At 35.0% G+C, this 20,595-nt stretch overlaps 2 protein-coding genes across 3 annotated transcripts in view; one reads left to right on the top strand and one right to left on the bottom strand.

Moving 5' to 3' along the window:
- The first annotated feature begins 3,400 nt into the window (after positions 1-3,400).
- Positions 3,401-4,588, top strand: ankrd9 (ankyrin repeat domain 9). The gene has a single exon (XM_056476834.1). The coding sequence runs from the start codon at positions 3,552-3,554 to the stop codon at positions 4,413-4,415; it is 864 nt and encodes a 287-aa protein (XP_056332809.1). The 5' UTR covers positions 3,401-3,551; the 3' UTR covers positions 4,416-4,588.
- A 2,236-nt stretch (positions 4,589-6,824) lies between these two features.
- tecpr2 (tectonin beta-propeller repeat containing 2) overlaps positions 6,825-20,595 on the bottom strand; it is a 32,879-nt gene continuing 19,108 nt past the window's right edge. For both annotated transcript variants that reach the window (XM_056476612.1, XM_056476613.1), the window contains exons 17-20: positions 15,969-16,117; positions 15,141-15,282; positions 14,673-14,822; positions 6,825-10,754 (exon numbers count right to left, since the gene is read on the bottom strand). In XM_056476612.1, the coding sequence (XP_056332587.1) occupies positions 10,603-10,754; positions 14,673-14,822; positions 15,141-15,282; positions 15,969-16,117 (593 nt within the window). In that variant the 3' untranslated portion in view covers positions 6,825-10,602. The remainder of the gene's footprint in view (positions 10,755-14,672; positions 14,823-15,140; positions 15,283-15,968; positions 16,118-20,595) is intronic.

Raw genomic sequence — 20,595 nt, 5'->3', positions numbered from 1 at the left:
TTTGTTTACATAACGTTTTTTGTAATGAAATATAATAAACTATATTATTTTGCATATGTGATGTAATTTAGTGTGTATTTATATAGCTTGTTTACTGCATATGGCCATACACCCAAAGCGATTCACAATTATGAAGGGAGGGTCTCTCCACACCACCACCAGTGTGCCGCATCCACTTGGATGATGCGACGCCCAATACTATCCAGCTGCAGGCCCCTACAGTCAGTGTCACAAAAACTCATGTACAAAACTGTTAGCATATACAAGACAAACTCTACTATCCATAACACCAACACACACTTAAATTACATGATTTTATTTCTTTTGGCAAGCAGTGCTCCAAGAAAAATCTGAAAAAACACTCCACAGGTCAAGCCTGAAAACTGTTTAAAATCTTGCCAAGAAAATGGAATCCTATTAACAAGAAATGTGTCACTTTTTACGTAAATGGACTTGGTCTATTAAGGTTTTAATGTGATTCAATGGGGACATTTTTGTCCTAAATGTCCATACTGTAAAAAGTTGTTTGTACCTAGGTATCCAATAGATTTATATAAGAAAATGAGGGGGTGAAATACTATTATTTTAATTTAAAAATACAAGTTTTATGCTGTTATACATGCAATAACCCAGCAAAAATGATAAAGAAGATGAAAATGTCTTCTTATAAAAAGATAAAAATGTCCCTAATAAGAATGCACAAGAATTTTCACTGAAGCATTTGTTTTTGCTTGTACCCTAGCAGTAATAACTATTTTATGGTCAAAATGGTTAATGATTTTATGGTTTAAGGGCAAAAATAGATCGAAATGCATTTTAAAACAAAATACCAAATATTTCAATTTGACATGTATCAAAATAAATTACAAAATACAGCAGCAATAAATGTATCAAAATAAAATACTGTATTTTGAAAATACTACAAAATACATACAGAAAGTCCTGTCTTGAAGATGATCCCTTTAATCACTGTAAAAAAAACATGTAATGCAGAAAAACCATTTGTGTGGCCAGTGAAACTGCAATCAATCCCTTAACAGCCCTATATTTTAAAAGAGCAATATATGAAAAGGTTATTTTATTTTTCTGTTCAATAAATGTAGTTTTTTTGCAACTGAAATCTTTAACACTTAATGTAAAAACACGATTTTGGAAAACTACTAAAATCTACAGTTTTAGACATTTCCATAAATCATGTGTTTTTGCTATTGTACTCTTCAATTCATATTGAACATAAAACATGATGTCTCTAAAAATGAGTTATCTGTTTTTGCAAATTAACTCTTCATTTACATCCTGCTGCTGCCGTGTAACAGGAGTCTGGAGTTTTTGACCAGTCTGTAAACTGGGGTATTATTAAATATTTGTGTCTCATATATTGTATTGTGCCACTTGGACATCTCTCCATTAACTGTACACTGCATCTGCAGATCTCCTACTGGCATCTGAAACAGCCTGAAGTATTGCAGGTATCGCCACTGTATGACTTATTTGTATGTTGTTTGTCTTATTTTCTTAGCATCTACATCAGCAATCCATCTAAAACTACTATTAGTTGTGCAATATACTCATTCTTCCAATAGTTTTTCAGTTCTTCTTTAACTGGAGGAGTCTCAGTTTACCACCTTAGTGAACATCAGTACGCTAGTTTAGTCTTAAGGGGTTTTATATTTCTAAAGTTCCTTTGCATTTCCACCTGCAGCACTGAGACTGAGAATGATTATGTGCTGAATGCTCCTCATCCTGTTCTTAAGGACTGATATTTTATTCCATCTCATTTCTTAGGCAAAGATGCTGATGCATTGTACTTTATACTGCCATTATATATTACTGGTATTAGCATTGTGCGGTATACTATTTTCATTGATTGTTGACTTTTGTTGCCATTTGTCTGTTGTTTTCTTCATGTGCGTTCCATAATTCCCATCCATACTCCAAGCATTGATGACCTGCTTAATCAATTTTCTGTTCTGATCTCAAACAACTGAGAAAGCATCAATCTGAGCCCATATTTTAATGATGTCATTATGTATACTTCTTACAGTGTTTTACAGTATTTTAAAAATACAAAATACAAGACACTAAAGTACTTTGACAAAATATTCAGCTATTTCCAAAAACCCCATCAAATATAAATTATAAAATATTTTGTATTTGAAATATATATTTGCAATACTTGTATCATAAATACTGCCCATCCTTGGTTACTGGTAACATAATAAATAAATAAATAAATAATAATTAAAAAAAAAAAACAGTAGCTGCAGGTACAGATAGACTTCAAACCTCACTTAAACTAGAACATGTGGTTTTGATTCAAATAGGTTGTGGGTATGAATGAGCTCCAAATTTAAAACAAATATAATTTATTTACTTTTTATTTTAACTATTTAGCTTGTTTTATTTTCATTATTATTTTTTTTCTTCACAAAAAAAACATTAATCCTTTAAACCTACAATAAAAGTTATGCTTTCATTTCATAGAACATAAAAGGAGAAAATGACCCCTCTGTGATCAATAGTTTTGCATTTTTGTCTGTTGACCAGTCTATGCAAATACCTAGTTATTAACAATATTAAAATAGCTTTCAGTAACATTTTGTATGCAGTAAAGAGTAAAGTTTCCAATAGAAAAATTCATTTTACATGAATTTTCTGTGCGGCCATTTCTGACCACAAAATAGTGTGCCAGTAAATATGGTGTTTTGACAGCAATGTCACTGAGGAATTATTTTTGGTTCCTCCTCGAAACATGAGGTGAATAAAAAAAAAAATCACAGTTAAAAAGTCCCATGGACGGTAAATGATCTACCTAAAACCATCAGCTCCAGTAAATAACCTTTTTTTTTTAATGCGATCCTTATTTTTTATTCGCTAGATGGCGCACCTGATCCTCAACACATCTCAGTCAGCCTTTGATGAGGTGTTTGACTCTTGCTGCATTTCATTCAAGCACTCTCAAATCTGGAGTCTTAAACCGGATTATATTTCAGTTGTACTTGTACATACTTTTGCCGCTGACTTCCAAAAACCTCTTTTAACAACTCTTATAGGCATTTAATAACGCTTTAATAAAAACACTTAATCAGTCAATCACTGACCCATAACGATAAATCATTTCTGAACCAGAGCGCGCCGACGATGATAAACAGATCAGGCCGTGAAAGCGCGCATGGCTCAGCCTGTGGAATATTATGTAAGAGCCGTGTTGAATGTACTGAATGCGCGAGGGTCACTCGATAGCGCCCAAACATACGTACATGTGGTCTACACTAATAAGGAAAAGTTGGAGCACTTTGTACCCTTGTGACGCGCGCTCGCATCCAATGACAAAGAGCGCAGCGATATGCGCAAAGCAACACGCACTGCCCAGCATATATAAACTCTCGCCTGAGTTTGTAGTGGGGTTTGAAGGCGGCTGAGCGGTTTTAGACTTTATCGTACGAGATTACCGCTTTATTTCTCATATTTATATTCCCACAGATGTCTCAGTATTTGCACTGAGTATTCACTGTTAAATCGCATTTTTTAAAATCCAAACAGCCTCAACAATGCCTTTGGATTTGGGGATGTACGGCAGCCGCGCGGATTATAAATCCCCAAAACAATGTCAAAAAACATCCTTCGCGTTTTACCAGGCTGTACGGGACCTGTTGCCGGTGTGGGTCCTCGAGGACATGCGGACCATGGAGGTGTTTCATTGGGAAGACGACGGACAGGCGTGCGCGTACTCCCCGTCAGAGGCGCTTCTGTACGCGCTGGTTCATGATCACCAGCAGTACGCGCGCTATTTACTCAAAATATTCTCCTCCCGCGCGCTCGAGATGCCCAGTAGAAGTTTCTGCTGCTGCCAGTCATCCACTGCACCACACCTATCCATCGCCGTCCGCTACAACCGCATCAACATCCTGAAAATGATGATGGAGACCATTAAGGATCTCGCAGACTGCGAGAAACAGAGCTTCCTCAACCGGCACGGATGCGTTCACACGGACGGAAGCAAAACGGCGCTGCACCTCGCGTGTGATCTGGTGCGTCCCGAGTGCTTGATCCTCCTGCTGGGTCACGGGGCTTGCCCTTACGCAACGGACCTGACAGGGAACACCCCTCTAGACTGTTTACTCCAGCAGATCTTCCAGAGTGACTTTGACAGGCGCACGAAGCGCATCTGCCTCGGTTACCTCCTTCTGTTCATGCCCACATTTCGCTTCCAGATGAAGAGACAGTTGCAGGACAATGGAGATGTGTGGAGGGCTCTTATAGGAGAGCAGGCCTTCCAGTGGCTCAGCGGATCATCGCCTCCATCACTGTTCGTGCAAGCCATGCAGAAGCTCAGTCAGTCCATTCCCACAGAGCAGCTGGACTCGCTGCCGGACTTCCTGAAGCCCCTGGACTTCAGACTCGATCAGGCTTGATGTGCTGGAACTGAAAAGCTAATAAAGTGCATTGTTTGTTTGACTCGGTTGTTTCTTGAAGTATTCAGGTTTTGAGTGTATGTGGAAGGATTTGTAAATATGTCAATAGTGTTGTACATTAGGGATGCGTTGTGAAACATGTTGTAAAATGATTAAAATATATATTTTTTGCATTTGTTGTTGTCCTAATGTGTCTTATTCGGCTTATCCTGGCTTGTAGGAACTAAAACTAATCTGTCTTTAACACTAATATGTGCTTCCGCCTGTTTATAACATGGGTATGGGCAAATCATTCTTATTAAAATGATAATAAACCATTAAAACTACATTTAAGTAACTGTGATGATGATTGTGCAAGATACCAAAAATCAAAGCTTTTCTATTATTATTTTTTTTTTAATCTACACAAAAGACATACATTCAACCAACTTCATGAGGCAAAATAAATGTAAAGCAGATCCCCTGCATTGTACTTCTCTGCATTTTTTGATTGCAACTCCTCTTTGAAGAATTCATTATTATTTTTTGCAATACAAAAATTAATATACATACAGTTTACATTTGAATTCATGTTTTGGTTTCAAGCGCTATTTCAGTAGAAGCCTTGTTTGCTTATATGTGATTTATATTTTGATTTCCACAACACGTATTCTTTAGATGACAAACATACACTCCCTAAACTTTTCTAATACTCTCAAATGTTGTCACTAGGGCTGCATGATTTGGAGAAAAAAAAATCTAATTGCAATTTATCTGATCAAAATAGCAATTTGCGATTTACTATAGACCATTTTGAGGGATGTAAACAAAAACAATGGTCCCAATGTATTTCCTGTTTTACATTTTTAATTTCTATAGCTTCCGAGAATCCAAAAAGAGCCACATATTGATAAATAATGTTATTATTTATCAAACTGCAGGTTTGATGTGGTGGTTTTAACAGCACCAAAGAAAGACCAAGCATAATCACAAAGTATGCTTCTGTTTATTTAAAACCATATTTTCTTAAGTTGTCAGTTGTGATGACAAATTAAGAAAATAACTACAGCATTTTAAATTCAATTCAATAAAACATATATAAAATCTTATTTATAGATATAAAAACCTAAGAAATAATCAAAATAATAGCAGCTTTTGCGATTTGAAAATTGCACCTTTTTAAATCACGATTTCGGTTTAAAATCGATTAACCGCGCAGGCCTAGTTGTCACTGTTGAAATGTATTCATTCATACATTTAAGAATGCTGTTAGAATCATGATAAGCACTCTCCCAAATATTTCCAAAATGTTCATTAAGATAATTTCCTCTTATTATAAATATTGCAAATGGCTGTGCTAAATCAGATGCGATATAAATATTATAATTCTTTTTTTACAATGGTGCATTTTTGATTCTTTTTTTTTTTATTCTTGCAAATAGCATTTTACATTTTACAACAACCAACAAAACAATCCCCAAATAAAACAATCAACATCTGAAGATTTTTTATAATTAAATAAAAATAAATAAATAATAATAATAATAAATAAAATAAATACAAATACAGAAAAAAACAACAACATACCATTTACAGTTGAAGTCAAAATTATTAGCCCCCCTGAATTATTAGCCCCCCCTATTTACTTTTTCCCCAATTTCTGTTTAAGGGACAGAAGATTATTTTAACTCATTTCTGAACATAATAGTTGTAATAACTAATAACTGATAAGATTTCTAATAACTGATTTATTTTATCTTTGCCATGATGACAGTAAATAATATTTGACTAGATAATTTTCAAGACACTTCTATACAGCTTAAAGTGACATTTAAAGGCTTAACTAGGTTAATTAGGTTAACTAGGCAGGTTAGAATAATTAGGCAAGTTATTGTATAACAATGGTTTGTTCTGTAGACTATTGAAAAAATATATAGCTTAAAAGAGCTAATAATATTATACTTAAAATGTTTTTTTGTAAATTAAAAGCTACTTTTAATCTAGCCAAAATAAAACAAATAAGACTTTCTCCAGAAGAAAAAATATTATCAGACATACTGTGAAAATTTCCTTTCTCTGTTAAACATCATCTGGAAAATATATATTTTTTTAAATTCAAAGAGGGGCTAATAATTCTGACTTCAACTGTACATACATACACATCTACCTTCTCACAATCCACATCTAATGTTTTTAAGTCATTAAAGAATGCAATAAATTGTTGCCATTTTTCAAAAAAACTGTTCTCCTCTACCTCTAATATTGTATTTAATTTTCACAAGTTTTAAAAAGAAGACCAAATCTTTAAGCCACAATGAAATGCCACAATGCCACAATGTCAGCATGTCTCCGGATTAAAGGTTGAATCCAGATTCTTGATGAAAAAATTAAACAGAGTTGAAAATAAGCCACAGAATCACGCTGAGCCACTTACTGTAAACATTTTATTTGGAAGTTTGTCATGACTAAGCATGGAGTAAGACCTTACAAGTCTATAATGTGAGTTCACATGTAGCGGCTTCACCACTTAAACCACACTGGCTTAGCATTACATGCCCGGTGTACCACATTAATCACTTTAATCTGACTTACAAGTGCAGAACTGAAACTACTGGCATACAATAGGCCAAAACAACAGCCAACATAACATACAAAGAGCTAAAACTGCAGCAATGCTTACATGGTCATTCGATGATTTGCATATGATGCATTACTGAGGTGTCAAAAAAAGGAAGATTGACAAACACTTCACAGTCAGACACTAAAGAGAGAGAGAGGTGAGGAAATCAAACATCAGATCTAGCGCTGAATTCATGTTTAGTTGTCTTATCTATGATAGATTAGATGCGCTCTTTATATGGACGTATATGAGGAGGAATGCTTGTCTGGCATTAATAATATACAGTTTATTCGTAACAGACTATGATAGATTCTATCAACCAAGTAGTAAATTCAGATAACTGCTCTGTTAAAAGTTAAAAGTCGAACCGTCGTTTTAAAAGAACTCACATTAAACTGGAACACATGACTACAGTATAGATATGTGCCGAATGCTACTGTGATTTTACTCCTGTCAAGTATTTAACATGATACAAGTGTATTTACAGATAAAGCTCAATCCCTTTACATCCTCAACAAAAGCCAACTTAAGCCTAGCTTCCCTTTCCAATGACGATTAGATTTATAAAACTTTCCAAATGGTCTCTTGTTTGTTAGTCTAACTATATTGTGACATAGAATTCCTCTAACTATAATGATACAGTGAAATGTGTTTGATATTTACATGATCTATTCATCTGAAGCAGTAGCGCACAGCTTAAAATGGATTTACATTAAATATTTCCTTATAGCTGTATACAAGCAAAGTGCTTTAGGATACAATGCCATTCAAAAATTTGGGGTCCATAAGGTTAAAAAATAATCATAAAAATAAATCTGCATTTAGTTGATTAAAATGACAGCAAAATCTAATATTGTAAAATGTTATTATAACTTAAAAGAATTAATAATAATTTATGTTTTATCTGAACGTAGATCAAAATGTAATTGCAAGACATCATGTGATCTATAAAAAATCATTTTAACATTATGGGCCCTATCATACACCTGGCGCAATAAGGCGCAAGACGTGTTTGGTGCGATTTGTTGCCATTTTCAGACCAGCACAACCCTAATTTTCACATTTTGCACCACGTTGTTTAAATAGTAAATCCATTTGTGCTACTGTGTGGACCCATGGGTGTGCTGGTCTATAAAGAAGGTGTGTTAAGGCGCATTGTTGGGATTTTGAGAAACTGAAATAGACTGCGACATTGACCAAGTAAAACCTGGTCTAAAGTCCAGTGCAGAGTGCATTAGTTATGCATCTATGCAGGTCCAAATGCTTAATACACACAGGGTGTCCAGCAATACACAAATATCTTTACATATGAAAAAAATAATAAAGGATTAAAAGTTACAAAAATTATTATTTACTATATATATATATAAACACTACCTCCATGCCTTCATGTCGGGGGGGCTTTTTTCGGTTAATTCATAACAATTTGCATTTGTGTAATGTTTTATTATTATTAGCAGTATTATTTATTATATGCATATTTATATTTGTTTTAATAAAAACAAGCTTAGATTTGTCCACTTGTCAGGTTTTGAAGACGTTTGCATCCACATATGGGGCATAAGATAAGGACATGTGTTTGGATATAACTTTGACCACACTTCCATTATTATCGTTCATTTATTCGTTTGCTAGAAATTAGAACTGAATTTAGAAATAGTTTTGAAATAAAGCTTTGCTCTTAACAAACAAAATTAAATATGTAGGCTAATGGATGTCTTCAGTGGAGTTCGTACAACATCGTTTCTTAATCCACGAAAAGTAAAGGAGTAAAGTAAAGAGCGAAAGTAAAGTTAAGAGAAAGTAAATTGGCCAATGGAGGAGGCTCGTTCTTTATCCTCCGCTGCAGATGGTCTGTTTAACTGTTTTCTCGCTAGTGAAGCGTTCAATTTTTCCATTCAGTTTTTCCACTTACAAAGTCCATCATGTAAATAGCAAACGTGCCATGGTGTGACGCAACTGACTTAAAGGGAATGGGAGATAAGACTCTGATTGGTTTAATGCACGTTATGCTCAAAACACACTCATAACTCATTAAGAGAATAAGCACAGCCCTGTTAGACCATGCGCCTGCGTGCAAAGTGTATTTTTCCATCCTTAAAATAGCAAATGTGGATTCGGACACATCCTTAATGCTTTTGCACTTTAGACTTTGCGCTTAGACCGTTAAAATATGCTCTCTGTCCCAATTTCCCATATTTTTTCTGTTTTTCCACATTTTCAGTATTCAGCCTTTTCTGATTTTAATTCTCAGTCTTAAGTCATCAAACTGATTCAATTTAACAACCATTGTTAACACTTTATTTTGAGGTGACCTTAGTACACATGTTACTATATTAATTACAGCTAATTATGCATGATTACATGCAACTAACCCTAAACACATAGTAAGTACATGTAATTAATGTTACTCAGTAGTTAAATCAATAGTTACACTGTAACAAGGACACCTTAAACTAAAGTGTGACCCAGCTTTTAGACATTTGTCTAAAATGACATTTTTAAGGAATATGTTTGAATTTTCTCTCAAATATGATTTGAGAAAAAAGATCAAGTTCTTAAAATTACATTGCATTAATATCATTTATGTTATTATAACATCATTCATTCATTTTCCTTCAGCTTAGTCCCTTTATTCATCAGGGGTTGCCACAGCGGAATGAACTGCCAACTTATCCAGCATATGTTTTACACAGCGGATGTACGATTACTGTATGATAGCAATATATTTCTGCCCCAGTTCATCAGATTAAACCAAACTTTTATTTTGACAGGCTGTTGTAAAGATGCTTCAGATACTTAATGTTATCTGACGGTCATAAAGTGTCAATTTAGTTCAAACCTTTTACAATTTCTTAAATCTGATTAATATTAATCTGATTTTGATAAGATGTACAGCACTACTTTTAATTTACTCATCCAGAATTTGCAAGGAAATCTGAAGCCAGTTCAGTTTTTATAACTGCTCAGAAATCATGTATCCATCTAATAAGCTGACTGAAACATTACTAAACAGTTCTTGTTATAATAATCAATATTAAAAACCCCTGTGCTGCCTGATATTTTGTTAAAATGACTGATTTCAGGATTACTGACAACTAAAATGAAGCATTTATTTGTAAAACTCTTCATTTTGATCAACTTCATGCATCTTATAAAATAATTAATTTCTTTAAAGAAACGTAAAAAAAACCCGTATTGACCCCAATTTTGAATGGTAATGCATAAACCGAGTCTCCTTCACAGATTAATACAAGTTAAAAATAAAAGATCTTACTGTGAATATACATTTTAAAACTAATCAAATAACGTGCTAGATTAAACAAAATAGGTAAACATTTTCGGGTCACAAGGTGCACACGGTACTGTTTTTTTTTCTTCTTTTTTTTCCACTTACCACACCTCATGTAGGTTTAACAGACCGTAATCTACTCTTACGCATTTAAACAACACGAGGGCGAGTAAATGATGACAGCTTTTCCTTTTTGTCCAGTTGAACTACTCTTTTAAGCAGAAATGAGTAAAGTGCCTAGAAAGAAATGTCACAGAACAGTGATTTCTGGGATGCTTCAACACAATTTGTGGCATTTAAATCACCTCCCACTCTTCCTCCAGCTCCTCTCCGCTCAGAGATCCCGCGTTGACATGGTTTTTGCTCCTATTGTTTTGCAGAGTCTTGGTGAGCCGCTGATTCAGAGCCCCAGTTGGAGAAACAGCCCACAGTTCATCCATCGGGGTCACTGCGAAAGAGAGACACTCGCTCGGTTTACATCATTACCATGTGCAGATATTCATTTTATTATTAGTGAACAAGGTTAAAAAAAAAAAACAACAACTAATAATCACAATAATTTCCTGGATGAGTGTTTTTCTTGACAATTCATTGAGAATTATTATATTACGAGTTTTGTCAAATGTTATGTTTAAATAGGCCGCAGATTGGCATACATTTCTAACACAACGAAGCCCTGAATGGCTTAGCTCCACAGTATTTGAAGGAGCTCCTGGCGTATTATAGCCCCTCATGTCCACTACGCTCAATTAATTCTAGACAATTAATTATTCCCAAAATAACAAAATCAACTGTAGGCGGTAGATCTTTCTCATATCTGGCACCTAAACTCTGGAACAGCCTTCCTAGCACAGTTCGGGAAGCAGACACACTCTATCAGTTTAAAACTAGATTAAAGACACATCTCTTAGCATCTGCATACACATAAAACACAAATGCTTTTGAAATTCAAATCCTCTAAAGGATTGTTAGGGCCTACTCACACTATGCTATCTGAACCGTGCCCAGGCCCGTTTCCCGGATCATTTGAGAACTGTGAGTGCTCTGAATCGGGCACAGGCACGGTTCTATTGGCCCGGTTGGAAGAGGTCTGCCAAAGCAGTTCACTTGGGCTCAGGCGTGGTACGCTTGTGTGTGAGTGCAAAACGCACCTGAGGCCGAAACTGAAAGCTAGATGTGACTTTTACAGGTTTGTTTCATATGGATTTATTAATCATTCTTACTGTTCAATGAACGCAAACTGTTGTAGTTTATTAAAGACGCAAAACCCTCACTGCACGACAGCTGCGCCTTCAGCAAACCTCCTAATTCCTGCAGCACGAGGACTTTATGATTGTTTATGAGCGTCAAAAGTGGCAGATCTGTTCAGCGAAATATTTGACTGAGTGTCACTGCATCCCAAACGACTAAAACAATATAACTGAAGAAATCTCCATTGTGTTGAGCGAGAACGCTTGCTGAACAGCGCATCATCGATGACGTAAACATGCCCAGGCCCAAATGTAATGTGAGTGCGACCATCAGGGGAGACGGGAGGGGGGACAAGCATGCTTTGGCCCGGTTCAAGGCAACTGTACATAATGTGAGTACGCCCTTAGTGTGCATTATTTAGGGCAACCGGAACACATCCCAAAGACATTATAATTTGAACGGCATCTACGCTTATGTTAGTCTGTTTTTCATCATCCCGAGGTCTTCATAATCCTAGACCAGGCTGTATCCTGACCAGCTGCTGTGGTGGTCGTGGAGAGCTTGAGACTGATTCCTGAAAGACCCCAGTGACAGACGAGTCTTCACACTGATCACATGGGCCAGCCTGTAAATCCCCCAGTGACCTACTCACACCTGCAGCTTCTCCACGATGGACGTCCAGCGTTCTCCAGCCCAGGTGCCTAGACTGCAGCTCTGCACAGGAAGTTTGGCCAGAGGAGAAATGGTCATGCCCAACTGAGCCTGGTTTCTCTGCAGTTTTTTTCCCCCTTCACTTTCGTCAATTGATGAAGTTTTGCTCCTCGTCACTGTCCCCTAGTGGCGAGGAACAAACTTGCTTGGTTTGGGACTTGTGAAGCTGCACATCGATGGATTTGCTTTTCAGTGTTTGGACTTTCAGCAGTGAAATTTAAAACACACTGAAATAAGCTAAACTGAAATTCAACTCTGAAAACGGGACTGACACAGTTTCAATTTACTAGAACTTCTATGTTAAGCTACTTTGACAAAATCTACATCGTAAAAGTGCGATAGAAATAAAGATGAATTGAATTGAATGAAATGGGATGAAGTTTAGAAATAATAGAGATTTTACAGAGATTTTTTTTTTGGCAATTTCTTTTGTTTGTTGTTTTATCAAAATAAACTACAAGTATTTAACAGTCTACACTATTTAAGAAAAAAAAGAAAGATTTTTTAATATCTTCATAATTATAAAAATACTGCAAATGGTCAGAACATCTTTTGTAGAATAAAATCTTGCATAAAATCAGGGAAATTATGTAGGAACAAATTCCACAGTTAAAAGTGCCATAGAATGAAAATCTATAATCTATATATACAGTAGACATAGTTGAATAATAAGAGTTCAGTACATGGAAACGGTCACACTGTGAGCCTCAAACACTATTGTTTCCTCGTTCTCATGTAATCCCTTTGAGTGTAAAATCTCAATAAAAATTTGCACTTACCCAAGCCGCATACCTTACATGTGGATATCAGAGAACAATTGAACATATTGTATTTCTAGCTATGTTTCCATCCAATGTTTATGGGCATTTTGGATGTACGCATATAAAATTAAATGTATGCGCATAACTGAGTTGGATAAACCTTTTATTTGATAAGAAAACAACGAACTATAATGTAAACACTTTTACCAAACAAATTCCAGTATGTGCACTAAAAAAGATCATGTGATTTTGTTATAAGAGATCTTGTGATGATAAAAAATGTGTGAATGGACACACCAGCAGGCTGAGCACATTGTTTTAAAGAAATGTTATTTTGGTTATTCTAAAACACCTTAACTATTTCAGTATTAGTGTTATTATATTATTAATTACCTCCAGAACTGTCAAGAGTGTCTGTGCTTCACATCTCATGCCTTCAAATGCCACCATGTGCTTATTGTGTGTCTTCTGATGTGCAAGTAATTTATTAAATAAAGAAAAGATTTACACAGCTTCTCCTACCATAGCGAATTCCATTTTTACTTTTGATATTTGGTGCCAGTTACTCAGGAAGGAATGATTTTGCTCCCATTGGAAGGAAACGCTGTATTATTGGCATGTCTTTTATGCAATATTACAGTTTTGTGCAGAAATTTAATTTGCATAATTGGATGGAAACGTAGCTATTGTATTTTAATGGCTCGTTTCCACTGACTGGTACAATACGGTACGGGTCACCTTTATCAGGCTTGCATTTCCACTACCAAGGGTACCCTTTTGGTGGGCGTGGTGTATGAAAGAGTTTCAGTCGACGTCATTCTTGCTCGAATACATGTCGACAGTAAACCCAATAACGTCAATAATTATTATCCTAAGCTGAAGAAGTTTGTTAATTTAGATATAGACGCGCACGCGAGCGCAAGCAAGAAAGGGAAACTGCTCACACTTCAGACTGGCTTGTAAAAAACTAAGGGGCGCAGGGCTCTTCTTTTTGGCTTTGTGGCTGTTCATCAAGACGACGACAAGTTTTGTTTGAACTCGGGTCAACCATGGCTCGTTATTATATGTATATATATATATATATTTACATGTGTTCTCGGCTGTGTATTTTGAACATGGCGGCTCCTTTGTTTTCATTCTGGCTTGTTGAGCAAGCGAATGACGTTTCTCTGTAAACCAATAAAGTTCAGCTGTGCGTCTAGCTTTGCCTTTTGGTACCCTTTCTCGTGTTTGGTACCCTTTCGAAAGGGTACCAAAAAAGTGGTACGGTACAGTTCAGTACGCCTTTTGACAGTGGAAACGGCCATAAAAGCGTACCAAACTGAACCGTACCGTACCACTCAGTGGAAACAGGCCATAAGGCACCTTTAAAAATCCTTTAGAACATAGATATGAATAAAAGTGAAGTTTGGTGTATGTAAGTGCTGCTGAGCTGAAGATTTAAGGCTTAGTGCAGGAGAGAAGAGAAAAAAAAATCTTTTTCTAAAAATTTCCTTTGAAGATATGTAATGTAAGTGAAATCTATAGACACAAACTGAAGAAGTGCAATAAAAGAGACACTTAAAAAGTTTTTTTGAATGTTTTCTTTTTAAAGGACTGACAAAAAAAAAATGGAAATAGCAAAAAGCACAAAATCTAAAAAATGGAAGGTGCAAGAAATTATTATTATTATTTGTTTGCCTTAATTGATCCTAAAAGCTCACCTGCAAGGCAGCTGGCCAGTCCCGGGATCTTCTTCCAGTAATCTCCAGCAGGGTTTTTCTCTGTAATTCCGTATCGACGAGCCACTTCACCGTTAGCAAGACGAACCCAAGCAGTCCTCATGCTCAGAACCAACTGACATGCCTGAAGTCCTACAAGAAGAAAAACAAAAAACAATACAAGGACCAGTCAGAAAGTCACCTACACAATATGAGGGTTATAGTGTTTTTTTTGTTTGTTTTTTTAATACATTTTGTACTGTTATATATTTTCATTTTCTATTTGTACTGTTATTTTCTCTAATTTTCTCTCTTATTTTCAACACTTTTGTTTGTTAACTGCCAAAAAAATCTGATAAATAAATCTTTAAAAAAAAGCCACCTATGAAAATGAACTTAATTTTGAAAGTCTCAGCCAAAAATAAATAAATAAATAAAAACATTGAATGAGATTATGTAATGGTGGCATACCAGGAATGTGCTCCCAGGCTGTCCCAACAGGCATCTCCTCAGTGATGCCGATACGTACGAGCACATTGCCTCTGTTGTCCAGTGCCCACAGCATGCGGTCATTAGGACTGGTCTGAATCTTCACTAGAAGAAGCCCAGCAGGCTGCTCAAAGAAAACATCGGGAAAAGAAAAGCACATTAGGTTGGTGAACCATTATATAGTGTGTTCAATGGGATAAATGATGCTGAGCTGGATCATTGTAGGAACTGTGTATTAAAATATTACATTTAAAGCTGCAGTATGTAAACTTTCAATGCAGTATGTAAAATGTTCCAATTTTTTAAATCAGTTTTATTAAAAAATACCACTTTAAACAGAATTTAGGCGTGGAAGGGGTTTTGCCTAGTCTTGTAAATAGTGTATATGATTTAGAAAGTATGCAAAACAAATACTTATTTATTTATTTTTTTTCAATAAATTGATACTAAGTTGACATTAAGTCTGACTTTAGTTTGTGCTACACTAACATTCAAATGAAACTAGGTTTTCCTGTTCTCTAATCCTAACATTTTTAATATCAATTTTAAGTCAGTAATTAAAACATAATAAATACATTTTTAAATTATTTCATTTCAGATAGTTTGCCTGTAGAAAATATTGCCTTTTTTCAGTGCTATAGCTTTTAGTTTGTATAGCTTTTATGTTTAAATAGCTCAAATAGGTAAAAATAAAATAAACATTTATTAAAATGATATAAATAATTAAAACACACACTAATGCCAACAATGCAAAAATACTAACTTTTATGAAAATTTAAGTGATGTATTTCAATCAGAAATCTTGTTTACCTGTTCAGGAGGATCGATGCAGATCCAGGCTGGGAGCATCATGCTGGGGTTCAAAGGTTGAGTTCCAACCCGAAAATACACCATTCCATTAGTATCGCATGCCCAAACGTTCTGACTGCCACACGACAAACTGAGAAACCTCACATGACCTGAGAGGAAACAACAGAGATTTGTCACGTCATTACAATCATTTATGTCTGTAGCACAAACACAAGACAACAGCTGAATACAAAAAAAAATGATTAAAACCTCACAACTAATATAAATCTCCAAATAATTTTCCATGATTGTTGATCTTTTAAAGTACTGATCAATTAATTGATCACCTTAATAATTGTCTACTTGAGTGCCATTGTCAAGAGCATAAAATGATATGCAAATGAAACTCAAAATGCAAGAGAGATAGTTTTTACTGTATATAAAATGTATAAAAAAAATGACAACTTAATAGAGCCATGTCATGACTAAATGTAATGTCTAATTTGCAACAGCTGCTGTAAATGTTAGAAAATCCTTGTTAGAAAATAGTTTGTTACTGTAAGTCTGTTATTTTCTTACCAAATATAAAAGGGTCATTAGGCATTTAAAAAAAAAAAAAGGAGAATATTGTGAAAAGGCTAAGACATGACGCTTAAAAGGATTATCCCATTTAGTTATTAGTAGGACCACACCGAATTTGTAGATATTTTTAGGCCATTATTTATTTATTAATATAATTGTGTATAAATATATATCTATTGAGTTTTTTAAAAAAATATCACCAATACTTATGAATAAATAGTAAAATTTTTATACGACTTATTATCTTATGATCTTATCTTTTGTTAACCAAACAATTGGTTCTAATTGAATTTGCATTTTAAACCTTAAAAAAGTGTATTATTACTTTATTTAATTGTTAAAAACCTTATCTAATGTTTTAAGTTTTTAGTTACTATACTCGCAAAATCATTCTGCATAAATCCGCCTTTTTTTTTTTTTTACAAACTTTTTCGCAGAAATAGTAAACAATGTCTGCAGTTTCTGCCTGGATCTGGATATTAGCCCACTTCATCTGTCTTCAAGTATTTTTATATAATACATATTTATATTTATATAATACGTTTTTATGAGCAAAACGTACCAGATATGATATGCCAATCCATTTCAGACAAATAACTATCTGACAATGCTATCCACAATGAATGTGACACAACACCATAACCCCAGATGGTAAACTGATGCCTGAAGAGTCATAAATAAGCTCATACGTGCTCGCTTTTTTCCCCTTGTGTCTGCTATAAATGTTTTGAGTGCACAGTATGCGCAAAACTATGCAAATTAATGACATCCATACATAACGGACCATGGATAAGGTATATACAGTGTATCTGGAAAGCATTCACAACAACTCGGTGAATGTCCTTGAGTGGCCCAGCCAGAGCCCAGAACTAAATCCTATTGAACATCTCTAGGGGGATCTGAAAATGGCTGTACACTGTCGCTTCCCATCCAACCTGATAGAGCTAGAGAGGTATTGCAAAGAGGAATGGGCAAAAATTCCCAAAGACAGGCGTGCCAAGCTTGTGGCATCATATTCAAAAAGACTTGAGGCTGTGATTGCTGCCAAAGGTGCATCAACAAAGTATTGAGCAAAGGCTGTGAATACTTATGTACATGTGATTTTTCAGGTTTTTTTATTTTTAATAAACTTGCAACAAAAAATGCTTTTTTCACATTGTCATTATGGGGTATTGTGTGGAGAATTGAGGAAATAAATGAATTTAATTCATTCTGGAATAAGGCTGTAACATAAAAAAATGTGGAAAAAGTGAAGCGCTATTAATACTTTCCGGACGCACTGTACAATTAGTCAATCAAAACTCTACTCCGAACCAAACAATATTAACACAATGTTCATTTTAAATTACACTATACAAACAATAAAATTTCTCAAATACCAGACTATACTGTAAATATTCTCAGCTGTATGTGAGTGACAGGACATATTGTGTGACTATAGTGAGTTCAGCTTTAAACCATACATCAGTCTAGCAGCATCCCAAGGACATCCAGGGCCTCAAACTGTGTGACCTTTGGAGATCAGCCTACATTCAGCAGGAATGTGGCAGGAGTTTTGTCTGTACACTATGATATGATAGAGAAACCTTGACATGACATTTATACGTCATGGCACATGATGGGGGCTTTGTGCTGAGGACTTTGATAGCAAATCTTAACATAACATGTGATACACTAACACACATTGTCTCCTTATTGTCCGTCCCACTTTCCATGACAGGTCATTACATAGGCTAATTACAAAAAACTAATCAGGTTACTGAAATAACAGGTTTGGGGCAGTTATATTTGTAAAAATAAATCGTTTTATTTAGCATAAAGTTCATCAAAAGCGATACAGGTATTCCTAAAGGACAAAATGATAAATTGTTGTAATACTTTAGAATATTATTTACATTATATTAAATTTATGGTATTTTATTTAATATGTATTTATTCATTTATACATTTTTATAAGAATTATTTTTTATATTTCAGCTGAATTAAGATTTAACAACATAGACACTCAAGTTAAAAAAGTCAGGTCAAGAAAAATATCTAAACAAACTGTTGCATATGTCACCTGATATTGTGTTTTATAAAAAGAAATACATTTTAATCTTAATTGTTAGAATACATAAGTCACTGAAATTTAATCTGAAAAACCTGATCATCCATTTTATCTCCTGTGTGGTGCTTAACATTCTTTCACTGGGTGAGATAGAATGAAACACACTAAATCAAAGGAAAAAAAAAAACACTGTGGGTGCCTGATGTACACAATGAATGAAAACAATAGATTGCTTACATGTCATCACACCCGTGGCCTTTGGCCGCAAGAGCTCTTTGTACACTGTGCTGATTCTTTACTAACAGAACTAGATAAAGCAGAGCTGACGCTTCACTTCACAGGAAGGCCTTTTTTCTGCTTTCAAGAGTTTTCCTGAAATGAGACGACTCATACCAAAGAACATGTAGCACAGAACAAAAGTTCACAAGACTAATCCAGAAACTAAAGAATGAGTATTTCCAACTAACAAGACCTGATGAACTCCAATAACCCTCACAAAGTCCATCCACAGGCCTGAGTCTAAAATGGGTCTGTTGCATAAACAGAAATAAGCAGACACTGTTTCAAATGTGTCAGCGCTTTTGCTTGCACTTTCAAATTCACAGTCACTTTGCTGGGGTTCAAATGCTTGTTAATTGTCAAAGCCCCAAAAAAGATTTTTCGCCTAAGCCCTCAAAACAGACAACTAAAGACAAAAGCCTCAAAAATGCACACTAAATCATCAAAGCACCCAAAACATACAATTAATTGTCAAAGGCCCCAAAAAGCACAATTAATTAGCAAAGCCTTACCAAACCTACAACATATCGCTAAAGCTTCCAAAAATGCTTAATTAATCGTCAAAGCTCACCAAATGTACAAATAATCGTTGAACAATTGAATGAACAATGAACAATTAAGTGTTGAAGCCTCCAAAATGCACAATTAATTGTCAAAGCATAATCATTGAAGCCCAAAAATGTACAATTCATAATGCACAATCAGTTGTTGCAGCCCCTAAAACGCTCAATCAATCGACAATGTCTCCCAAAACGCACAATTAATTGGCAAAGCCCTCAAAACACAATTAATTACAAAGGCCCCAATATATACAATTAATCGACAAAGCCACCAAAAATGCACAGTTAAATGCCAAAGCCCTCAAAATGCACAATTAATTAAGGCCACAGTACATACAAATTATTTGACAGACTCCAAAAAATGCACAATTAATCGTCAAAGCCTTCCAAAATGCACAATTAATCGGCAAGATTTCTCCCCAAAATGCACAATTAATCGTCAATGCCTTCCAAAATGCACGACTAATTGTCAAAGCCTAAAAAACAAAAAACAAAACACGATTAATCGTCAAAGCCTTCTAAAATGCACGATTATCATCAAAGCCTTCCAAAATGCACAATTAATCGTCAAGATTCCCCCCAAAAAATGCACAATTTATTATCAAAGCTTTCCAAAATGCACAATTAATTGTCAAAGCTTTCCAAAATGCACAATTAATTGTCAAAGCTTTCCAAAAATGCACAATTAATTGGCAAAGCCTTCCAAAATGCACAATTAATTGTGAAAGCCTTCCAAAATGCACAATTAATCATCAAGATTTTTTTTAAAAATGCACAATTAATCGTCAAAGCCTTCCAAAATGCATAATTAATCATCAAAGCTTTCCAAAATGTACAATTAATTGCCAAGATTCCCAAAATTGCACAATTAATTGTCAAGATCCCCCCCAAAAATGCACAATTAATCGTCAAAGCCTTCCAAAATGCACAATTAATTGTCAAAGCTTTCCAAAATGCACAATTAATTGTCAAAGCTTTCCAAAAATGCACAATTAATTGTGAAAACCTTCCAAAATGCACAATTAATTGGCAAAGCCTTCCAAAATGCACAATTAATCGTCAAAGCCTCCCAGAAAAAAAGCAAAATTAATCGTCAAAGCCTCCCAGGGAAAAAATATAATACTGCACAATTAATCATTAAAGTCTTCCAAAATGCACAATCAATCATCAAGATTCC

The sequence above is a fragment of the Danio aesculapii genome, chromosome 17 (genome assembly GCF_903798145.1).
Source record: "Danio aesculapii chromosome 17, fDanAes4.1, whole genome shotgun sequence".
Classification (NCBI taxonomy): Eukaryota; Metazoa; Chordata; class Actinopteri; order Cypriniformes; family Danionidae; genus Danio; species Danio aesculapii.
Note: the sequence above shows the minus strand (reverse complement) of the source record. Positions and strands in the feature narration are given on the sequence as shown.

Coding starts and splice junctions, on each gene's coding strand:
- ankrd9 (XM_056476834.1), top strand. CDS start 3,552: ATGCCTTTGGATTTGGGGATGTACGGCAGCCGCGCGGATTATAAATCC.